The 22,680-nt window shown below is 44.6% G+C and overlaps 1 protein-coding gene across 3 annotated transcripts in view; it reads right to left on the bottom strand.

Moving 5' to 3' along the window:
• Window positions 1-2,713: 2,713 nt before the first annotated feature.
• LOC140740287 (prostaglandin E2 receptor EP1 subtype-like) overlaps window positions 2,714-22,680 on the bottom strand; it is a 35,992-nt gene continuing 16,025 nt past the window's right edge. For 2 of the 3 annotated variants that reach the window (XM_073069423.1, XM_073069424.1), the window contains exons 2-3: window positions 10,482-11,352; window positions 2,715-6,400 (exon numbers count right to left, since the gene is read on the bottom strand). In XM_073069423.1, coding sequence (XP_072925524.1) covers window positions 6,155-6,400; window positions 10,482-11,339 — 1,104 coding nt within the window. In that variant the 5' untranslated portion in view covers window positions 11,340-11,352 and the 3' untranslated portion in view covers window positions 2,715-6,154. Of the gene's footprint in view, window positions 6,401-10,481; window positions 11,353-17,142; window positions 17,303-22,680 lie in introns of those variants that run through there. The other variant, XM_073069425.1, reaches the window with a different exon arrangement.

The raw sequence follows: 22,680 nt of genomic DNA, 5'->3' as shown, positions 1-22,680 counted from the left end.
GCCATCTGAAACCACACCGTTCACTTTGGGCAGGACAAGAGTTGATTTAATTGATTTTTTTAATAAAATCTTGAGCATTTAATATTAATAATCTTAATATTTTAAGTGTACTTGTATTTTCTCTTCCGTAACTTTCATTTTTCTTTTAATAATTGTAGTTTCTAACATTATTTTTCACTTTTTGTCAGTGTTGATTGTAAGTGTTATCGAGTGTCAGGTGGGTAAGGTGAGTATCAATGTCCTTCACAAAGGAAACACTAAAGTGAGTGGCATTAAGGAGCCCCTGTGAATGTGATCTCAATGGGGAGGCCTGGGGAAACCTCAACGATGGTCTGAGTCATACTTCAGACAAAGACTGAAGTCAGTCAGTCTGGTGTCAGTGCATTACCCATTGCAGTGTACAAGCCCACCCGCCAGCTGCTTCATCAGTGGACTAGCGGTTATCGTGAAGTCAGAACTGTGGGTGTTCTCTGGTGATTGCACGGTGCTCATTTCCATTCCTCGACAAACACAGTAATTCCATACTGATGCAATTGAGATGAAGGCATGCCAGCTGCTATGCTTCATTAGGGTTTGAGGAGATTTGGCATGTTGTCAAAGACACTAGCAAAGTTCTACAGATGTGCATTGGAAAGCATTCTGACTGGTTGTATCGCCATTTGGTATGGAAACACAAATGCACCTGATCATTAGAGGTGGCACAGGGGCATAGACACAGCCAGCTCCATCATAGGCACAAGGCTCCTCACTATCAAGGACACGTTCCAAAGGTGACAGCCATCACAAGACTCCTCCTCATCAAGGACACCTCATAAAGGCAGTGCCTTAAGAAGACAGCATCCTTCACAAGACTCCTCACAAACTGGGGCCATCAGGGAGGAGGTGCAGGAGCCTGAAGACCCACACTCAATGTTTTAGGAACAGTTTCTGCCCCTCTGGCATGAAATGTCTGAACGGTCCATGAATCCGTGAACGCCACCTCATTTTTCCTCCTTTGCTCTATGCATTTTTACTGTAACTTGTAATAATTTATTACGTCATGTCAGTGACAATAGTTCCGATTCTGACTCCCGCCTCACACAGCAAGACAAGACAATATATAGGCATGGGCTGTAAACAGGCAAGTAACTCACACCACACAACAGGCAGCTAATGACCATGCCCAGTAAGAGGGAAACACCTTTCCTGACATTCGGTGGTATTACATCAGGAAAGTTTCGAGATGAGCATATGAATTGCTAACACATAGAGTCCCAGGTGTGAGTAACTGGGAGTAGTGTAAATAGCCGGGGGCTTGATGGTCAATGTGTGCACGTGGTGGGTTAAAGGTCCTGTTTCTGTGCTGCTTGACTCTACGTCTGGGACCATGGCCAAGTCCACCTCTGTCATACAACCATAAAACCACAAGACATATAATTAGGCCATTCAGCCCATCAGTTCTTCTCCATGTACATACTGGCTGATTTAGTTTCCCATAGCCCCATTCTCCTGCTTCTCCCTGTAATCTTTGATACCCTTTCTAATCAAGAACCTATCAACCTCTGCTTCAACTATATGCAATGACTTGTCCTCCACAGCCATCTGTGGCAATGAATTCCACCGATTTACCTTGCTCTAGCTAAAGAAATTCCTCCTCATCTCTGTTCTAAAGGGACGTTCTCTTGTCCTGATGCTGAGGCTCCTGCCGTTGGAAGCATCCTCCCCACATCCACTCTATCTAGGCCCTTCGGTATTTAGGAGATTTCAATGAGATGTCTTCTCATTCTTCTAAACTCCAATGGCTACAGCTCAAGAGCCAGCAAATAGTCCTCTTATGTAAACCCTTTCATTCCAGGGATCATTCTTGTGAACCTCCTCTGGACCCTCTGCAACGCCAGCACATCCTTTCTTAGTTGGGAATGGGAAAACCACCACCCTCAGGTCCCTCTCTGCAGCCCACAGCATTCCGATTTGCAAATACACTCAGAGGCCACTTCATTAGCTACACCTCCCCATTATGCAAAATGATAATCATCCAATCACATGGCAGCAACTCAATGCATAAAAGCATGCAGACGTGGTCAAGAGGTTCAGTTGTTGTTCAGATCAGAAATCAGAATGGGGAAGAAATGTGATCTAAGAGACTTTGACCGCGGAATGGTTGTTGGTGCCAGGCAGAATGGTTTAAGTATCTCAGAAACTGCTGATCTCCTGGGATTTTCACACACAACAATTACTGGAGTTTACAGATAATGGTGCGTAAAAACAAACAAAATAAATTCAGTGTGCGGCAGCTCTGTGGGCAAAAGTGTCTTGTTAATGAGAGAGGACAGAAGGAAAGGTGGAAAAGGTTCAAGCTAATGGGAAGGTGACCGTAACTTGAACAACCACACGTTACAACAGTGGTGTGCAGAAGAGTATCTCTGAATGCACAACACATCGAACGTTGAAGTGGATGGGCTCCAGCAGCGAGAGACCACGAACATGCAGTCAGTGGCCACTTTATAACGAGCCTCCTGTACCAGTGGCCACTGAGTGTAATCTCACCACATTTTCTTTGCCATCAGGTGTGTCCTGCAACTCTCTTCCACACCTTTGCCAACCGGGTCAGCAGATTCACGAGGGGCACTCACTACCACCATCATGAGGACAATGAGGGTAATGCTGGGTATGTCTGAGACTGACTGGAATTAACATCAGTTCAATACCAAATACTGATGAAAGGATTTTTATTCAATCAGATCAAAGCCTTGACTAAATAGCCCACAATACAAAAATACATGGCATAATATATTTCTTTTTTAAAAAATTTAATAATTCTTAAATATATTCATTTTCTATAGATACATTTAAATTCTTACAGCTGAAGTTATTATTTGCAAGTTTGAACACAGGTAAACAGTACTGAGATCATAGCAAATATAGATATTTCATTTTAAGTGCTACTCTTGCGAGATAAAGTGCAGTGATCTAAGGAGTTCAATGTCAACAACTGTTGTGTGGAAGACTTGTCTCCTTCACGTGATAAGTCATTATGTTGACTCCTCACGTATTTGGAATTTTCTAGTAAACAGTGACTTTTTAATATTTTTTGGTATGTGGCCCTCTGCAGGGAACATGTCTACTTTATAGAGAAAGGATGAAAGTTGCCCTACGTAGAGTTTTGCAATAGAATCAGTGCAGCTGCCAATGTAACAAGAAGTTCCTAGCAAGCTTTCCAAAAACTGCAGTGGACAGACATGAAAAGTCTGCATTTGAAGTACACTGGTTGGTGCCAGTGGGATTTACCATGCTCTCCATTGAAGTATTCCCATGGGATATTTTGTATCTCCTGAGGGTGCAGATGGGGCTTTTTGTTTAACACCTCAAGCTCTCCAGCAACTCAAATCGCATGGCTATCATGGAAGGGTGTGGAGGCTTTAGAAAGAATACCAAAGAGGTTTAGCAGGAGCAGCGGAGGCTGATGGAAGTCCTGATGGATGTTTATAAAATTATGAGAGGCATAAATAGGGTAGATAGTATCTTTCTCCCAGGGTAACAATGTCCAATATGAGAGGACGTGCGTTTAAGGTGATGGGTGGGGATCAAGTTTAAAGGAGATGTGCGGGACAAATGATAGATGCCTGGAATGGGCTGCTATGGGTAGTGCACAAAGCAAACATGATAGTGGTGTTTAACAGGCTTTAAGTATGCAAGGAATGGAGGACTATGGATACTTTGCAGGAGGACGGAATTAGTTTTAATTGGGCACAGACAGCATGGGCCAAACGGTCTGTAAAAGGAAAATTAAGAGTTAACGTTCCAAGCCAAGACCCTACATCAGAACTGACTTGCTGAGTTCCCCTATTCAGTTTGTGTGTGTTACTTAAGGTTTCCTGTATCTCTTGTGTTTAAGGGCTAAAGGGCCTGTCCTGTGCACTGCTGTTCTATGTTCTATCTTCTATAACTATCTGACTAAGAGTGAGCCCAGGTTTATGCTTTGGCCATTGGTCTTAAAGGTCTCTTTCAGGATTTAACCTTTCTCTTGCTGGTATCCAAAATGGCAAGACTTCTCTTTCAACACAGCGCAATGTCCTCACTCACTACGTGGACCCAGCTGCACTGCAGAGCACCAAGAGCTCCTTCCAAACCTGGCACCTCTACCACCAGGAAGGGCAAGGGGAGACTACCCAGTTTGCACACCGTCCTGAATTGAACATGTGGCTTCCATGTGGCTGGATTTAATTCTGGACTCCTGCCTGCTTCCCCAAAGCGGAAACACTTCAGCTGTTTGGGAAGTCCGTTCGTCACCGCCTTCTCAAGGATAATCCAGGATGGGTGATTGGTGCCAACCAGACACACCCAGAAAATGAGGACAAGCAACATGTACAGAGTACTTGCTTTCAACACAAGTGTCACTGACAAATTGAGCAGTACACAGGGGGCAAATCGAATGGGGCTCAGAGGGGCAAATTAAATGGTGCTTGGGGGGGGCAAATCAAACTGTGCTCAGGGGGCTTGTCCTTTGGGATCTCACTGGCTACCAATGACATTGATGTTACGGGTGTGGGCTGAAACTCAATGTGAACATTACCCCAGCTGCTTTTTTTTTCATCGTGAGAGAACCCCCCCCCCCCCAATAAAACAAACCTTCCCTCAAAATGTTAATTCCCACTGGAAAAGCTCTCTACCAGATGGAATTCAGGGATGAGGAGGGTTTCCACTGAGGAGAGGTTGGATGGAATGGGCCCATGTACTTTGAAGGTTAGACAAGTGAGAAGTTAAGGGTAGGAACTTCTGAGAAGGATTGACAACTAAGAGGTTGCTTCTCGTTTCTGGAATTTCCTTCTCCAGAGGGCCTTGGAGCCTCAGCCCTTGTGTATTAAAAGCTGAGACCAAAATATGTTTGGGCATTGAGAGAATTGGGACAGGTAATTGAAAGGCCTAAATAGAGTGGACGTGGAGAAGATGCATCCATAAGTGGGAGCGTCTAGATCCAGAGGGCACAGTCTCAGAATAGAGGGACATCTCTTTAGGACCAAGATGAGTTGGAATTTGTTTAGCCAGAGGTTGGTGAATCTGTTGAATTCATTGCCACAGATGGCTGTGGAGGCTAATTCACTGGGTACACTTAAAAAGGAGGATAATAGGTTCTGGATTAGTAAGGGCATCAAAGGTTATGGGGTGAAGGCAGGCTGTAAGATGGGCAAGCCCAGCAATAGAATATCAGCCAGTTAACCCCAAGCCACTGGTATGCAAGTTCAGCCAGGGTGGAAGTCAAATGATCTCACTCCCTGTTAATCACCAACCAGCAATCACTTTACAATTCCTCCCACTGCTCCTCAGTGTCTGCTGACCCTTCACTCTCCCACACGTGGAGAAGACTAGGGCAGATCAGGTCCTCTTCATTTTGCAAATGCCCCCCTTATGGTTAGAACCATAAGACTTAGGCACAGAATTAGACTATTCAGCCCATCATGCTTGTTCAGCCACTCAGTGGTGGCTGATTTATTTCTCAACCCCATTCTCCTGCCTTCTTCTGGTAATCTTTGACAGCCTTTGCACCCTCATCAAGGGTGAGGAGACCAGGTGTGCAATGGGAAGGGGATCATGCGGGACTGCGAGTCTCTCTCTTGCAAGGCCACATTCATGCTCTGGCTTCCCTGGAGAGGCTGCCCACTGCCTCATTCATGGTGGTCCATGAATTCTGTATGTGCTCAGAATGGATTCATCAAACAGCAGGATAATGTTACGACTCTTGAATAAAGTCCATGCTTTAACAGGAAAACGCTTTGACGTCCCACCTGTAGCATCTCCGACCACACAAGAGGGGTCTTTCTCTGTGGTCGCAACCCGAGGACCAAAGGGAGATGAGTCTCCTTGAGTGGTGGGTCAATCTAGTATAATGTGCTGGTCCACAGTAAAATGGTTTCACCCAATTCCCTTCAAACTCAATCTTCTCATCTGCAATGCCCTCTGGTCTCACTCAGTTCCTGAATGGTTCTGTCCTTAGATGGGACCAAACTTCATCTGTGGAAAGTAGTGTCAACTTTCCCCTTTCCTCTGAATCACTCTCAATGCCAAAACTCAGCTCCCATCGTCTGCTGTTTTCCACAGAACCAGACTCAACCTGAATGATATCCAGGTAGGCCGCCTTCTACAGCAACCACTTCCAAAGGTTGAGCACAGCTTTCCTTCAAAACTTCTTGACCACACTTCGATCAGAGCTCTGGAAGGAGCTGACCTCCCATCGGTCAAACATGGTCCTGTTCATGCCATTCTTCCTTAAGACAGTTTGGTAGATCTTCTTCAGGACCGCCCGTCTCAGCAGAATGTAGACCCAGGGGTCCAAGATCTGATTCCATGAAGCCATCCTCACCCCAAGTAAGCTGAGCTTAGCATAGTCCTCACAGTTGTGGATCCGGGTAATAGTCACATACACCTGAGGCCAAACAGAAGGGTAGAATTGTTTAGTGAAATAGAACTGAACTGCTCCGCGAAGATATGAGATCAAAAGAGAAATAACAGGCAAGTTTCCATAAGACCGTAAGACTTAGGATAAAATTAGGCCATTCAGCCCATTGAGTCTGCTCTGCCATTCCATCATGTCTGATTCATTATCTCTCTCAACCCCATTCTCCTGCTTTTTCGCTGTAACCTTTGACACCCTTACTAATCAATAACCTATCAACCTTCACTTTAGATATAGCCAGTGACGGAATTCCACAGATTCATCACCCTTTGGCTAGAAAAATTCCTCCTTATCTCCGTTCCAAAGAGGCATCCTACTTTTCTGAGGCTGTGCCTTCTGGTCCTAGACTGTCCCATTAATGGAAAGGTCCTGTCCATGTGTTCTCTATCTAGATATTTCAATATTTGATAGATTTCAGTGAGAATCTTCCCCCCCCCCCCCATCCCAATTCTTCTAAGCTCCAGTGAGTATAGGGCACGAGCCATCAAACATTCCTCACTGATTACTCCAATGGGAACAAGACACAGGAACTTGTCACTTAGAGATGAAGTTGGTGTGAGGTGTGGCTCAGTGGGCTGACAGTTTGTGGATTCAAGTCCTACTGCCGTAATGAAGCATAAAAATTGCAGCTAGTGCAACGCAGAGGAGGAATTTTCATTTCAATAGATCATTAAACTGAGCCCTCAGGCATACTGTACAAAGCGTAAACAAACACCACATATTACCTTGAGGAAGGAGATCAGTGGGGTTTAGGGTTTGTTCAGTGTCCTGGTGTTCATTTCCTCAACCATTATTAACTAACACTATTTGTCTCAATGTCACATAGTCAGTGAGTCACAAAGTACAAAAATAAGCCTTCCGGCCATTAACCTCACACTGACCATCAAGTTCCCATTTCCATCAAATCCATTTTATGCTCCCCATGTCCCTCTTCTGCCTTTACTTGCCCAATGGGGACAATATACACTGGCCCATGAACCTACCGACCTGAGTACCTTTGGGATTTGGTGCTTGGAGGACTTTGCACACCCAAATGGAGTATTGTATTCTGTTCTGGTCATTTCATTCAGGAAAGATGTGAAGGCTTTGGAGAAGATTCAGGAGAGGGTTAACAGGATGCTCCCTCGATTAGTGGGCATGAGCAGTAAGGAGAGGTTGGACCTTCTTGGGTTATTTTTTTCTGGAGTGGCAGTTGCTGAGGGGAGAGGAACTTGGGAGTGCTTGTTCATGAATCACAAAAAGTTGGCTTGCAGGTACAACAGGTTATTAAGAAGGCAAATGGAATGTTGGCCGTTGCTAGAGGGATTGAATTCAAGAGCAGAGAGGTCATGCTGCAACTATACAGGGTACTGGTGAGGCCGCACCTGGAGTACTGTGTGCATTTCTGGTCTCCATACTTGAGGAAGGATATACTGGCTTTGGAGGTGGTGCAGAGGAGGTTCACCAGGTTGATTCCAGGAATGAAGGGGTTAACCTATGAGGAGAGATTGAGTTGCCTGGGACTATACTCTCTGGAGTTCAGAAGAATGAGAGGGGATCTTATAGAAACATACAAAATTTTCAATGGGATAGATGATAGAAGTAGGAAAGTTATTTCTATTGGTAGGTGAGACTAGAACTAGGGGACATTGTCTCAAGATTGAGGGGAGAAGGTTTAGGATGGAGATGAGGAGAAACTGTTTTTCTCAGAGAGTGGTTAATCTGTGAAATTCTCTGCCCAGGGAAGCAGTTCAGGCTTCCTCACTAAATATACTTAAGAAACAGTTAGATAGGTTTTTACATACTAGGGGAATTAAGGGTTATGGGGAAAAGGCAGGTAGATGGAGCTGAGTTTACGGACAGATCAGCCATGATCTTATTGAATGGCGGAGCAGGCTCGATGGGCCAGATGGCCTACTCCTACTGAGTTAAGTATTGTATGTTATTAGTTTTGCTACAACAAGTGTATGGGACATTGGAAAAAAAGTTGAATTTCCCCATGGGGATGAATAAAGTATCTATCTATCTATCTATCTATCTATCTATCTATCTATCTATCTATTTCTTATGTTCTTATGTCCTTATGAGACCTGAAAGATATTTATAAAATGATGAGAGGCAGGGACAGACAGCTGATGTCTTTCTCCCAATGTCAACATTGTCCAATACTAGAGGGCATACATTGAAGATTAGAGGGAATAACTTCAAAGATGTGCAGAGAAAGGTTACTTTTTACACAGAGATGTAGGTGCCTGGGTTTCCTGCCACGGGTGGTGGTAGTCGTCATCATCATCATCATTATCATTATCATCATTATCATCATCATCATCATCATCATCATTATTATCATTATCATCATGTGCCGTGTTGTATTGACGTGGGTTATAATGGTTTCGTGACCATGATTGCTCCTGGCAAAATTTTCTACAGAAGTGGTTTGCTATTGACTTCTTCTGGGCAGTGTCTTTGCAGGATGGGTGACCTCAGCCATTATCGATACCCTTCAGAGATTGTCTGCTTGACGTCAGTGGTCACCTAACCAGGGCTTGTGATCTGCACCGGCTGCTCATACAACCATCCACCTGCTCCCATGGCTTCATGTGACCCTGATCTGGGGGCCCAAGGGTGACCTGCAGGATAGCAGAGGAAAGGAGCGCTTTACATCTCCTTTGGTACAGCCGTATCTCCACCCTGTCACGCTGGTGGTGATAGATACAATAGAGGTGTTTACACGAGAGGCTCTAGATGATCAAGGGATATGGACCACATGCACATAGAAAGGGTTCAGTGTCATTTGCTGTAGCATTATGGGCCGAATAGCTTATTACTGTATTGCACTGTCCGATCTAGCTGCTACATTTTTGGAGTTACAACTAAGGATACACATCATTGGCCTTCTGAGTCACTAGCCACAGGGTGAGAGATGAATATCGGCCAGGTCACAGGCCGGAGCACTCGGGGAGCACACACGGAGAATTGGGGCGACACAATAGCGTGGCAATTAGTGTAATGCCATTACAGTGCCAGTGACCTGGGTTCAATTCACGCTGCTGTCTGGAAGGAGTTTGTATGATCCCCCTGTGACCACTTGGCTTCATCTGGGCGCTCTACAGTCCAAAGACGTACAGGTTAGTATGTTAGATGGGCAGTGGGGGCTTGTTGGACTGGAAGGGCCATATCTCCAATGAAACAGAATAGAAAGAACATGCAAACTCCACACAGACAGCTCCAGAGTCAGAATCAGACACAAGTCGCTGGAGCTGTGAGCGAGGGACTGAATGAATCATCTCATCTGTGGGTATTATTAAGGTGGAGCTACAGTAGGTAGATTATTGAAGAGTGGCAGGAACACAGAGTGAAGGTTAGTATGAGATCAGCCTGACGTTTGGTTAGTATGAGGGAAACATATAAAGTAAATGGCAGGACCTTTTGGAGCACTGGTGTACAGATGAATCTTGGGGTTCGAGTCTATGGCTCCCTCAAAGTGACACCTTAAGTAGATAGGGTGGTAAAGGTGGCATATTTGCATGCTTGCCATCATTAGTTCTGACATTGAGTATAAGAGACAGGATGTCACTTTCCAACTTTGGTTATGCCACATTTAGACTCCTGCGTTATTTACCCCATTACTAGAAGGATGCAGAGGAGCTTACTAAGTGCGGTCTGGATTAAAAAGTATTAACTATAGGGAGAGGTTGGGTTGTTTTGTCTGGAGTGTCAATGGTTGAGGGGAGACCTGAGAGGTTGGCAAAATGATCAGAGGCACAGACAAGGTCAATAGTCAGAGACTCTTTCCCAGGGTAGAACTGCAAACCATAAGAGGGCATAGCTTGCAGGTGAGACAGGGAAGTTTAAAGGAGATGTGCGATTCAAGTCTTTTACAAAGTCAATGGAGGGTGCTAGCCAGAGTGGTCTGCGAGTAGATATTATAGTGTGTTTAGACAGCCACATGAAGGGAACAGAGAGATAGGGAACATGTGCAGGCAGAGGGGAGTAGATGTGCACCAAGGGGCTTTTTGCTATGCTGTCCCAGGTGAGAGATCGGTGTGAATTTTACAAACAGGGTACGTACCAGCATAGGGCTCCAACAGATACACGAAGCCATCATGATCCCAACCAACTGGACGACCATTTCAATGTCATGTGACTTCGTTCTTCGATTGTAGTTCCTCTTCTTAATCCGTGCCTGGATGAGTGACACCCCGCTGATGGTGTTGCAGATCAGGGACACGATGAGTGTGCTCACTCCAAGGAATGAGAAGAGAAAGGCAAAGCCACTGTCCATCCAGTTGCTCTGCGAGCCCACAGCAATGAAGCACCAGGTCCTTGAGTACTGGAGCTTGTACCTGCCAAAACCCAGAAAGGGTAGAATGGCCACGATGCCAGCCAGCACCCACAGGCTGGCAACCACCAGTTTAGTCCTGGTGGAGGTGACCACCGCTGAGTGCAGGAGAGGTCTGGTGATGCCCACACATCGCTCCACTGCCATGATGCAACCAAGGAAGAGCGGGCAGAGGCCAAAGAAGATCAGGCTGCCTCCCAGCAGCTGGCATATGTGGTTGTCACTCTCTACTTTCCCGGAGTAGAACTGGAGCACCAAGGCACCAGGGATGATGTGGCCTGCAAAGTCGGTGAGAACCAGGCTGCTAGCAAAGAGCAGGAATGTGGCCTTGGACCTCCGGCGGAACCTGGCGTAGCTCTTGAGCAGGATGAAGAGGGCAATGATGTTGGACAGGGCTCCCAGCGTCATCGAGAAGATAGGCACTGCCATGGACCTGACAGGGCCAGCGATCAATTGGGAAGTGTTCACCTGTGGCATGCTGCTGTTGTCCAGGTCACCACTGGAGGTTTTCACGTGGCCCTGATGAAGAGTCGTCATGTTGGCACCTTGACCCATGATGCAATCCATCATGTCCACAGCCTGCACCATTCCATCAATGCGCCTGTCACAGAGAAACAGACAGTGTTACTCGAGGCCTCTTATCATCTTGTACACCTCTAACAAGTTACTTCACATCCTCCTTTTCTCCGAAGAGAACAGGACACAGAACATGGCAACACAGCCCAGAGTGGACCCTTAGGCCCAAAATGGAGTTTACACTTCCCACGTCCCATAAGTACAGCGATTGATAGGTTACTGCCCACTGATGATTGCTCGCACAATGTGGGTGAGTATGTAGATTCTGAGTGGAGTTGATGAGGAAGGGGTATAAATGGGTACCTGGCGGTCAGTGCAGGCATTGATGGGCTGTAGGACCTGTTCCCATGCTGTCTGACTCTAAGAACATGTGAAAGGGAAGTAATAGAGGTCCAGTCAGACCCTCTGCCATTCAAAGATCACTGGACAACCCCTATTCTTCTTTGGAAGCCTGCTCACAGAGTTCAAAGTTGGGATCGACAAGGCAAACCTTCAGCTCCAGACCATTTTCCTGCACTCTCTTATCCCTTCATATCCAACTCTGTCGATCTCAACTTTGAACCCTCTCGGTGACCGGGCCTCCAAAGTGGAGCTCTTTGGTACAGGGGTTGTCCAGTAAGCAGAGGTTAGTTCTGGCCTTATGCAATTCAGAAGAATGAGAGGTAACGATATCTAATTGCGAGGGGCAGATTTGGAGTGAAAACTGTCCCTGTGGCAGAGATTTCAAAACCTACAGGGCTTGAGACACTCCAAACTCACATCTACACCTTATAGGTATAGGATTTGGAGGCAAATGCACCAACAGCCTCTGTGATCTGTGATTAAGCAGTAAATTCCAAAGGAGTAGGGTAACACATGAATAGAAAACATGGAACACAGAACAATGCAGCATTGAACAGGCCATTCGGCCCACAATGTTGTGCCAACCTTGTTGACAATTTATACAAATGTCCTCCTCCTGTGTATCCTGCACATCCCTCCATTCCCTTCATATTCAAATGTATCTAAAAACCTCTTTAAGCTCCACCAAACTGCCTGATTCTCTTACCCATTCCAGGCACCAAGTATTCTCTGCATAGAAACAACTTCCCCCTCTTTTCACCTTTAAACTCCCCCCTCTAACCTTGAAAGAGAAAAGCTTTGGAGGTCTGTGGAGAGTGAGGGTGATGAGATGCCAAAGGAACAATGGGCCAACTGCCCTGCTGTGAGATTCTGTAATCCCATCGAGTCTCTGACCACGAGATCCGACTGTGTGGTTGGGTGAAGGATCCATTTCTGCACTGTGTCTCTTTGTGGCACTATGTGACAGAGTGCAGCTTCAGACGTCCGGGGCTTCCTGCTTGAAATGGGATCCACTACCCACTGTGTCGGCTGAATTTCAGAATTACTGTCTCTGAGCATGGCGTGCAGGGACTGACTTAGTCTGTCGCCACCTGGTCACCAGCAAGGAAAGGAACGTTTCGACGCCCTTGGTCTAAGAGAGAGACATCGCACATGAGCTGCTCCCACTTTCTGATGAAACTCCTCCAAGTGGAAGTAAGTGTGTGTGCAGACTGACCACTTCACCTCTGGGTTCCTGCCGGGAGATGTTTTGGCTGATCTCAGGCATGTGCTCCTGACCTGACATCAGCAGGGAGTTGACTCACGCTTTCCTGTTGATAATCTGCCATTGCAAAGGGCTTCAAACCTGCACTGAATTCCACTGAGCCCCTTCCTCAGAAGTATACCGCTCTGAAAAATACATCCTCAGCAATTACTGTGGGAGCTTGTCAGGAAATTTAATCCGACTCGTGGCTAGGGAGCACACACAAAATGCTGGAGGAACTCAGCAGACGAGGCAGCATTTATAGAAATGAATAAACAGTCGACATTTTGGGCCGAGTCTCTTCTTCAGGATTGAGAAGGATGGGGAAAGGCGCCAGAATAATAAGGTTGGGGCGGAGGGTGGGGGAAGGAGGCTAACTGAAAGATATAGGGCCACCCAGGCCTGTGAGACACAGTTCAAAGGTCAGTGATTTTAACCCATACGAGGGAAGAGTTATTTGGTTGTTCCCCTCAAACTCACCAACTCACCAAGTTTATTTATCGCATATACACTGAAACAGGTAGTGAAATGCTTCGTTTGTGTTAACAACTGATACACCCAAATGAGTGCTGGGAGGAGAGCAGACGTTTTGCCACAGATTCTGGTGCCCACGATGCTCAGCAGAACAAAACAGAACACAAACACAAGAAAGTCTGCAGACACTGGAAATCCGAAGCAATGCATATAAAATGCTGGAGGAACTCAGCAGGTCAGGCAGCTTCTGTGGAAATGAACAAACCATTGACGGTTTGAGCCAAGATCTTTCTTCCCAAGAAGCATCACCACACAACAGTAAGACAAGCCCCATTCCTACCTCCTACCCACACACCTACACAGTCATCTGACTAATCGCTAAACAAGCTTGGAATTAGTTTATTATTGTCATTAATACCGAGATAACATTGATAAGATTTTGTTTGCGAACATTTCCTAACTTTGAGTTAGGAAAATGGAATAGAGAATATCCACTCGGTCGGCACTTTATTGGGTACAGGAGTAGAATCTGGCATGGCTGTTTTTTTAGCAATATTCTCTGTGAACTCTAGAGACTGTTGTGCATGAAAATCCCAGGAGATCAGAGTTCCGGAAATATTCAAACCACCCCATCCGGCACCAACAATCATTTCATAGTCAAAGTCACTAATATCACAGTTATTCCCCATTCTGATGCTTGTTCTGTACAACAGAACCTCTTGACTACAGCTGCCTGCTTTTAGGCATTGAGTTGCTGCCACCTGACTGGCTGATTAGATATTAGTACCAACGAGCAGGCGTACAAGTGCATCCAATGGCGTGGCTACCGACTATGGTGCTGCAGTTACAGAGCCAGCGTGCTGCAAGCAGACAAACGAAGCGCGAGGGTCACAATGAGGTGAATAAGCAAATCAAACTTTTATCTTCACAGCCTGTATTGTCTGTTGTGTTGCTGGAAGTAGAGCCACCAGCCAAACATCTTCTTGACTACTGACAGTGGCTGGTACAATGACTCCATGTGGTCTCATACCATACACCACATAACCCACCACCATTCTTAATGATGTGCAAAGCCCCCCACATCCACTCCAAGGATGCTACCTGGAGCACCATTGTCTCAGTATCACACCGAAAGCAGCGCCCAGCATCATCTCACCATCTCAGGACAAGAGCCTGAATACCCCCACTCAACACTTTAGAAACAGCTTCTTCTCCTCCGCCATCAGATTTCTGAATGGTCCATGAACCCATGAACACCACCTCACTAATCCTCTTTTGCAGTATTTATTCATTTTTGTAAAATAAATAGTAATAATATTTAGTAAATTAAAGTAATTAAGAATTACTATACATTCTTTTGGTAACTTTTTTTATGTCTTAGATTGTACAAAACAATAAATTTGATGATATATGTCAGCAATGATAAACCCGATCCTGGGTGATGTGCATTAAAGCAAGAGAGTCATTACCAGGCAGGAACACTCACTGACAAACTCAGAGAAACGTAACATGATGCAATGGCAATTCTGAACTTGTCAAACAACATTATCACCACAATTTGCAAGACCCAACATGTTTAAATCTTCATTGGAACAACACAGTCAATTAAATAAAGTGTTCGAGGGCTTTTCTTGTGATGTAGATTAATAAACGTCAATATTAACCCATTTAATATGTACTTCTGGTATTATGTGTAATGACCATCAAGGCAGCATAATTAAGAAAGAACGTGGCACGAAACCTCAGAGATTACAGCACCCAGGGCAAGTTATTGGGCCCATTAAGTCTGTACTAGCCATATTGGCATGGAACCCATGAACACTAGCTCATTTTTTTTTTGCACTACTTATTTAATTTAACTTCAATTCAATGTATACACACATACATACATATATATATATTTTACTGTGCTTTAAGGTCTTTTTCTATTAATATGTATTGCATCGTACTGCTGATGCTAAGTTAACAGATTTCACGACACGTACTAATGATAATAAGCCTGATGCCGATTCAGATCCAGTAATAATAATCCATCCAGTACCACTCCACAAATGACAAATGACTCAGGGTCCAGGGGTTCCCAACCTATGGTTCACAAACCCCTTGCTTAATGGTATTGGTCCATGTTATGAAAAGTGTTGGGAACCCCTGTTTCAGACACTTACCCAGTTCCCTGTCTAATTACTCTCCCATTATTGCATTCCAGATCCTAACCACATATTGTCCGAAAAACCTTCGTTCTTGGTAACTCCCTTCATTCCGTTTACAACTCTCTTCACTAGTGGAACCATTGTATTCTGAGGCTGTGCCCAGCAAAGCATACACACATATGCCTGTTAGCTTTATATTACTCCAGTTCAATATTCCAACACACTCTATTTCTGAGAATTAAATCTGCCATCCGTCTGCCACTGCCCCGGCCTTCTAATATCTCTTTGGCACCTACTACCGTCCTCGCTGTTCCCTATGCCACCAAGTTTTGTGCCGTCCAAAGATTCGGAAATGAGTTTGTGTACATACGTGTTTGGCTCCCCTCCGCACCTTGTGGTGTATCAGGCTGCAACCTTTCCATTTATTTAGTTTTTTTACGGGGCCGAGTTACTAGCTCAACACTCAACTCAGCCTGGATGGAAAGCACGCAAAGAGCCGGCTGGATTTGAAACCAGAACCACTTGCCTTGAAGTCTGGTGTGGATGCCACTACACCATTGGCTAGCATTGCCAATAGTCAGATCCGACTCAATAACATTCAGTGTGTATAACCGAGAACTGAGTACTAAACCATGGATAACTCCACTGCACAGCTCCCTACAGTTCCAAAAATAATTCTCCAGCACACACAACGCACAAATAACTTTTTGCTATTGCTCCGATCCTGGCAAGTTTCTAACCACGCAGCTTACAACGCCCTTTATTCTATGGGCTTCTGTCTTATAAGCAAGTCTGCCAGGTGGCACCTTATCAAATGCTTTTTTAAAGTCCGTATGTAAAGCAGATTCTATTCATCAAGCCTTTCTGCTTCTTGATTTAAAAAAACACACTCCAATAAGTTAACTAAGCATGACTTGTCTTAAATAAATCTAGACCTACAAACAAGCTGGATGAACTCAGCAGGTCGGGCAGCATCCGTTGAAAGGAGCAGTCAATGTTTCGGATCGAGACCCTTCGTCAGGACTGAAACGTTGACTGCTCATTTCAACGGATGCTGCCCGACCTGCTGAGTTCATCCAGCTTGTTTGTACATCTTGATTTGACCACAGCATCTGCAGTGCACTTTGTGTTAAATAAATCTATGCCAGCTTTCCTGAATTGACACACACTTGTCTAATCAGCTAGAACTAGTTATACTCCTGATTATTGTTTCTAAAATTTACCCATCAAAGAGATTAAACGGATTGAGGAGTGGTTACTAATTTTATCCTCACACCCTTCTTGGAATAAGTGCGTAATATTTTCTATTTTCCTGTCTCCAAGAACCAATACTGAATTTGTCAACATTTGAAATAAATTAAGGCAGAGCCATTGTGATTTTCACGGTCATGTGTCTGTTTAGGATCATCTTCAATTTAAATGTAAATTGTTTGATCACATGTTTGCCAAGATTTGATTCCAGGTAATGGGTTTGATCTGTTCTCATCTCAACGAAACTGGCCCTTCTCCAATTGACTATGCTCATCTTGGAGAGATCTACTCTCAACCTTGTTACATAATGCTCCATGTTCCCTGTACGCACCCCTGTGAAACTTGATCTGCTTACCCTGATTTCTTTCCCAAATGTAAATCCACCAGCGCCCCCTCGTAGGTCGAGAGGTCCCTGATGAATGAATAAACTTTTGGGGCGACCCTCGAGAGGAGAAGTCTGAGCCTAACAGCTGAGTCAGTGGCACGAACCTCCTCCAAGTATGATTGGAAGCATACAAGCCAGTGTTCAAAGGCAAGAGCTGCCTCAGGGTCTTGGGGGTCCAAACCTAAACAAAAAACAAAACTGCTGAAAGAACTCAGTGGGCCAAGCAGCATCTGTGGGTGGGGTGGGGAGGGGAGGGGGCGGTAAATGAACGGTGATTTCATTCGCCTCTCTCTATTTCTCTCTAGCACCTGTCTGATCCATTGAGTTCCTCCAGCAGTTATTTTTTGATCCAGATTTTTAGCATCTGCAGCCTCTTGAATCTCCACCTCTTTTTTTTGGAAGAGAAGTATTGATCAATATAATTTATAATATAATCAATATAATATACTTCAAAACCACCAACCTCCCCCTTTACCTTATCAAATGCCTTTTGCAAATCCATATGTAAACCAGATTCTACTCATCAAACCTTTCTGCTCTCTAACTTAAAAAACACACTCCAATTAGTTAATTATTGCTGGTCACTGTCTCTGTCTAAACTTGGAAAGATGCAGTACCCCCATTATCATGCCCCCTACGGATTTGCAGACGCCTATAATTTCCCTGGAGATTTTCTTCTCTGTATCCTTTCTACAAATCAGTAATCCATAGATTAATCCAGCTGTATTATCAGAATCAGGTTTAATATCACCGCCACATATTGTAAAATTTGTTGACTTTGCAGCAGCAGTACAATCCAATACATGATAAAAGAGAGAAATAGTTGTGAACTACAGTAAGCATATATATATTTTTAAATAGTTAAATTAAATAATCATGCAGAAAATGTGCAATAATGAAGTGGTGAGGTAGTTAGTATTCACGGTTCAATGTCCATTCAGGAATCAGATGGCAGAGGGGAAGAAGCTGTTCCTGAATCATTGAGTGTGTGTCTTCGGGCTTCTCTACCTCCTTCCTGATGGTAGCAATGAGAAGAGGGCATGTCCTGGGTGGCAGAGGTCCTCCAAGATGGATGCCGCCTTTCAGAGGCCTTGATCCTTAAAGATGTCCTGGATACTATGGAAGCTGGTACCCATGATGGAGCTGACTAACTTTACAACTCTCTGCAGCTTATTTTGGTCCAGTGCAGTAGCCCCCCACCACATACCAGACGGTGATGCAGCCAGTCAGAATGCTCTCCATGGTACATCTAAGGAAATTTGCGAGTGTTTTTGGTAACATACAAATCTCCTCAAACTTCTAATAAAATATGGCCACTGTCTTGCCTTTTTCATAGTGGCATCAATATCAATGTTGGGTCCAGGTTAGAGCCTCAGGGATATTGACACCCAGGAACTTGAAATTGATCACTCTCTCCACATCTATGAGGACTGGCGGCTGTTCCCTCATCTTACTCTTTCTCAAGTCCACAACGGCATTTGCTTTTTAAACAGATGGAGGACATTAGTCATGAGGACTGGCTGGGCAGGCTGAAATTGAGGGATGGCGTAATAGAGTTCTAAAGAATTAGATGCAAACTGACAGGATCAATAGTCCAATTTTCTTTCTTTTGGTGGGGGTATCAAAAACAAGATGATATAATTTTCTGGTGAGAAGGGAAAGCTGTAAAGGGGACCTGGGGGGGGGGAGGGTAAGTTTTTTTTAAACACAGAGGGAAGTCAATATCTGGAGTGTGCTGCCAAAGGAGCTGGTGGAATCAGGTACAATTTCTATCTTTAATAGTCATTTAGCAAGATACATGAATAAGCAAGCATAAAATGATATGTGTAGATGGGTAGAAAGGTCAGCATGGGTGTGATGGGCCAAAGGGCCTATCTCTGTGGTGTACAGCTCTTTGAAATAGATACTGTTCTTAATTATTAGAGCATAGAAAACAGAACATTGAACAGTACAGGCACTTCAGCCCATGATGTTGTGCCCATCTATATAAACCTACTCTTTGATCAATCCAACCCTTCCCTCCTACACAGCCATCACCCTCCATTTTTCTTACACCCATGTGCCTCTCAAAGAGTCTCTTAAATGTTCCAGTCACTACCACCAACCACAGCAGTACATTCCAGGCCCCCACCTCTCTGACATTTCCCCTCAGCTTTCCTCCACTCTTAGATGTCCTCTGCTATTGATAATTTTCACCCTGGGAGAAAGGTGCTGGCCGTCCACTCAATCTGTTCCTCTCATAGTCTTATTAAGTTGCTTCTTATCTTCCTTCACTCGAGAAAGACAAGTCCTAGTTCCTACAAAATCCTACAAAAAATAGCGTGTACAGCCAGTCCATCCCAGGTGAAGCCCTCCCCACAACTGAGCACAGCTACACGGAGCAATGTTGCAGGAAAGCAGCATCCAGCATCAGGGATCGTCACCACCCAGGACATGTTCTCCTCTCGCTGCTGCCATCAGGTAGAAGGTACAGGAGCCTCAGGACTCACACCGCCAGGTTCAGAAACAGTTCCTACCCCTCAACCATCAGGCTCTTGAAGTAGAGGGGATAACGTTACTCAGCTTCACTTGGCCCACCATTGAACTGTTCTCTCAACTTATGGACTCACTTTCAAGGACTCTTCATCACATTTTCTTAACATTTATTGCTTATTTATTATTATTATTAGATTTTTATTTTTTCTCATGCTGAGCCATGGGCTTGGCAAAGCGCACTCATTTCTCAATTGCTATGAGCTTTCAGACCACTTTAGTGCTGTTTAGTACTGTGGCTTTCCGAAGATCTGCATAGATATTACTGTGTGGACCTATTTCTTTAACGTTATCGGTTAGTAACTTTGGGATGGTATCAGTGGTAGAAATTCCAATCAGGACAACATATACCCAGTTCGTGTACCATTGTCTTTCAATTTCACCTTTTAGTTCAGTATATTTCTGGTGTTTTTCACTTACTGCTTTCAGTAAATTATGTGTGTTTGGAATAGAAACAGAAAACCAACAGCACATTACAGGCCCTTCAGCCCACAATGCTGTGCCGAACATGTACTTACTTTAGAAATTACTTAGGGTTACCCATAGCCCTCTGTTTTTCTAAGCTCCATGTGCTGTCCAGGAGTCTCATAAAAGACCTTATTGTATCTGTCTCTACCACCATCACCGGCAACTCATTCCATGCAGTCACCACTCTCTGCGTAAAAAACTTACCCCTGACATCTCCTCTGTACCTACTCCCCAGCACCTTAAAACTGTGCCCTCTCTTGCTAGCCGTTTCAGCCCTGGGAAAAAGCCTCTGACTATCCACACAATCAATGCCTCTCATCATCTTATACACCTCTATCAGGTCAGTTCTCATCCTCCGTAGCTCCAAGGAGAAAAGGCCGAGTTCACTCAATCTATTCTCATAAGACTTGCTCCCCAATCCAGGCAACATTCTTGTAAGTCTCCTCTGCACCCTTTCTATAGTTTCCACATCCTTCCTGTAGTGAGGCGACCAGAACTGAGCACAGTACTCCAAGTGGGGTCTGACCAGGGTCCTATATAGCTGTAACATTACCTCTCGGCTCTTAAACTCAATCCCACGGTTGATGAAGGCCAGTACACCGTATGACCATAGAGTCAACCTGTGCAGCAGCATTGACTGTCCTTTGGTCTCTGACCCCGAGATCCCGCTGATCCTCCACACTGCCAGGAGTCTTACCATTAATACTATATTCTGTATTAGTATTATATTCTGACATCATATTTGATCTACCAAAATTAACCACCTGACACTTACCTGGGTTGAACTCCATCTGCCACTTCTCAGCTCAGTTTTGCATCCTACTGATGTCCCGCTGTAACCTCTGACAGCCCTCCACACTATCCACAGCATCTCCAACCTTTGTGTCATCTGCAAACTTACTTACCCATCCCTCCAATTCCTCATCCAAGTCATTTATAAAAATCACAAAGGGAAGGGGTCCCAGAACAGATCCCTGAGGCACACCACTGGTCACCGACCTCCATGCAGAATATGACCCGTCTACAACCACACTTTGCCTTCTGAGGGCAAGCGAATTCTGGATCCACAAAGCAATGTCCCCTTGGATCCCATGTCTCCTTACTTTCTCAATAAGCCTTGCATGGGGTACCTTATCAAATGCCTGGCTGAAATCCATATACACTACATCTACTGCTCTTCCTTCATCAATGTGTTTAGTCACATCCTCAAGAAATTCAATCAGGCTCGTAAAGCACGACCTGCCTTTGACAAAGCCATGCTGACTATTTCTAATCATATTATGCTTCTCCAAATGTTCATAAATCCTGCCTCTCAGGATCTTTTCAATCAAATTACCAACCACTGAAGTAAGACTCACTAGCCTATAATTTCCTGGGCTATCCCTACTCCTTTTCTTGAATAAGGGAACAAGATCTGCAACCCTCCAATCCTCCGGAACCTCTCCCATCCGCATTGATGATGAAGCAAAGATCATTGTCAGAGTCTCAGCAATCTCCTCCCTCACTAGTAGACTGGGGTACATCTCATCGGGTCCCGTAGACTTTATGCTTTCCAAAAGTTCCAGCACATCCTGTTTTTTAATGTCTATATGTTCAAGCTTTTCAGTCTGCTGTAAGTCATCCCTACAATCGCCAAGATCCTTTTCCGTAGTGAATACTGAAGCAGAATATTCATTAAGTACATCAGCTATCTCCTCCAGTTCCATACACACTTTCCCACAGTCACACTTGATTGGTCCTTGAATGGCCTGGGTCTCTGGGGATGTGAGGCAGCAGCTCAACTAGCTCTACTGTCCCAACTTCATTCTTCATAAGTGAAGAGGGAATTAGTAATTGGTTTAGTAGTAGTATCAGATGTATTGGAGAAGTTTTGTTTGCATGCCATAAAAACAGTACACCTAGATTTGAGAAACACAACCCAGAAAGACATAGTTAAAGTACTATAAATGTTTATCTACCTTTAAGGACATTTTCTAATTTGCTGCCTCTTTGTTAAAACTAATCCACTAGAATCTACTTCCTGAATTCCTTTTCCATACTAGAACTGTTCTCGGCATTCCTTATAAACTCACCAGAGATTTTTCATCACTCCTGCCTAACACTTACAGAGATTTACAGGTGAACCACAGATGGAGACTTTATTCTCCCTACTCTGAGTATGGGGCACGCTGCTCAGTGATGGAATAGATTCAACAAGAGCTTTCCAAACTGGGGGTGGGGGTGGGGAGAAAAAAAACAACCCTACATAATGATGGGGAAAGAACGAGTGTGTGGGAGTAGTTCGCTGGAAGAACTGGGACACGCAGAATTCATTATATGCCATTCCATGTAATGACACAGCTGCAATCAGCCCACAAGTGAAATTGAGCAGGTTGGTGATTGACATGGAATGGCATGGAAAGCAATATACAAGTTAAAACATGAATCAGGTTTCTGCATAAGAATTATTCTCGTTACTTTTCTGGGAAAGCACTGGTTCAAAGGATTAAAAGTCACTCTGAGTTATGA

This window comes from Hemitrygon akajei, chromosome 16 (assembly GCF_048418815.1).
Source record: "Hemitrygon akajei chromosome 16, sHemAka1.3, whole genome shotgun sequence".
NCBI classification, from domain to species: Eukaryota; Metazoa; Chordata; class Chondrichthyes; order Myliobatiformes; family Dasyatidae; genus Hemitrygon; species Hemitrygon akajei.
The sequence above is the reverse complement of the archived record's forward strand: the minus strand, read 5'-3'. Positions and strand labels throughout refer to the sequence as shown.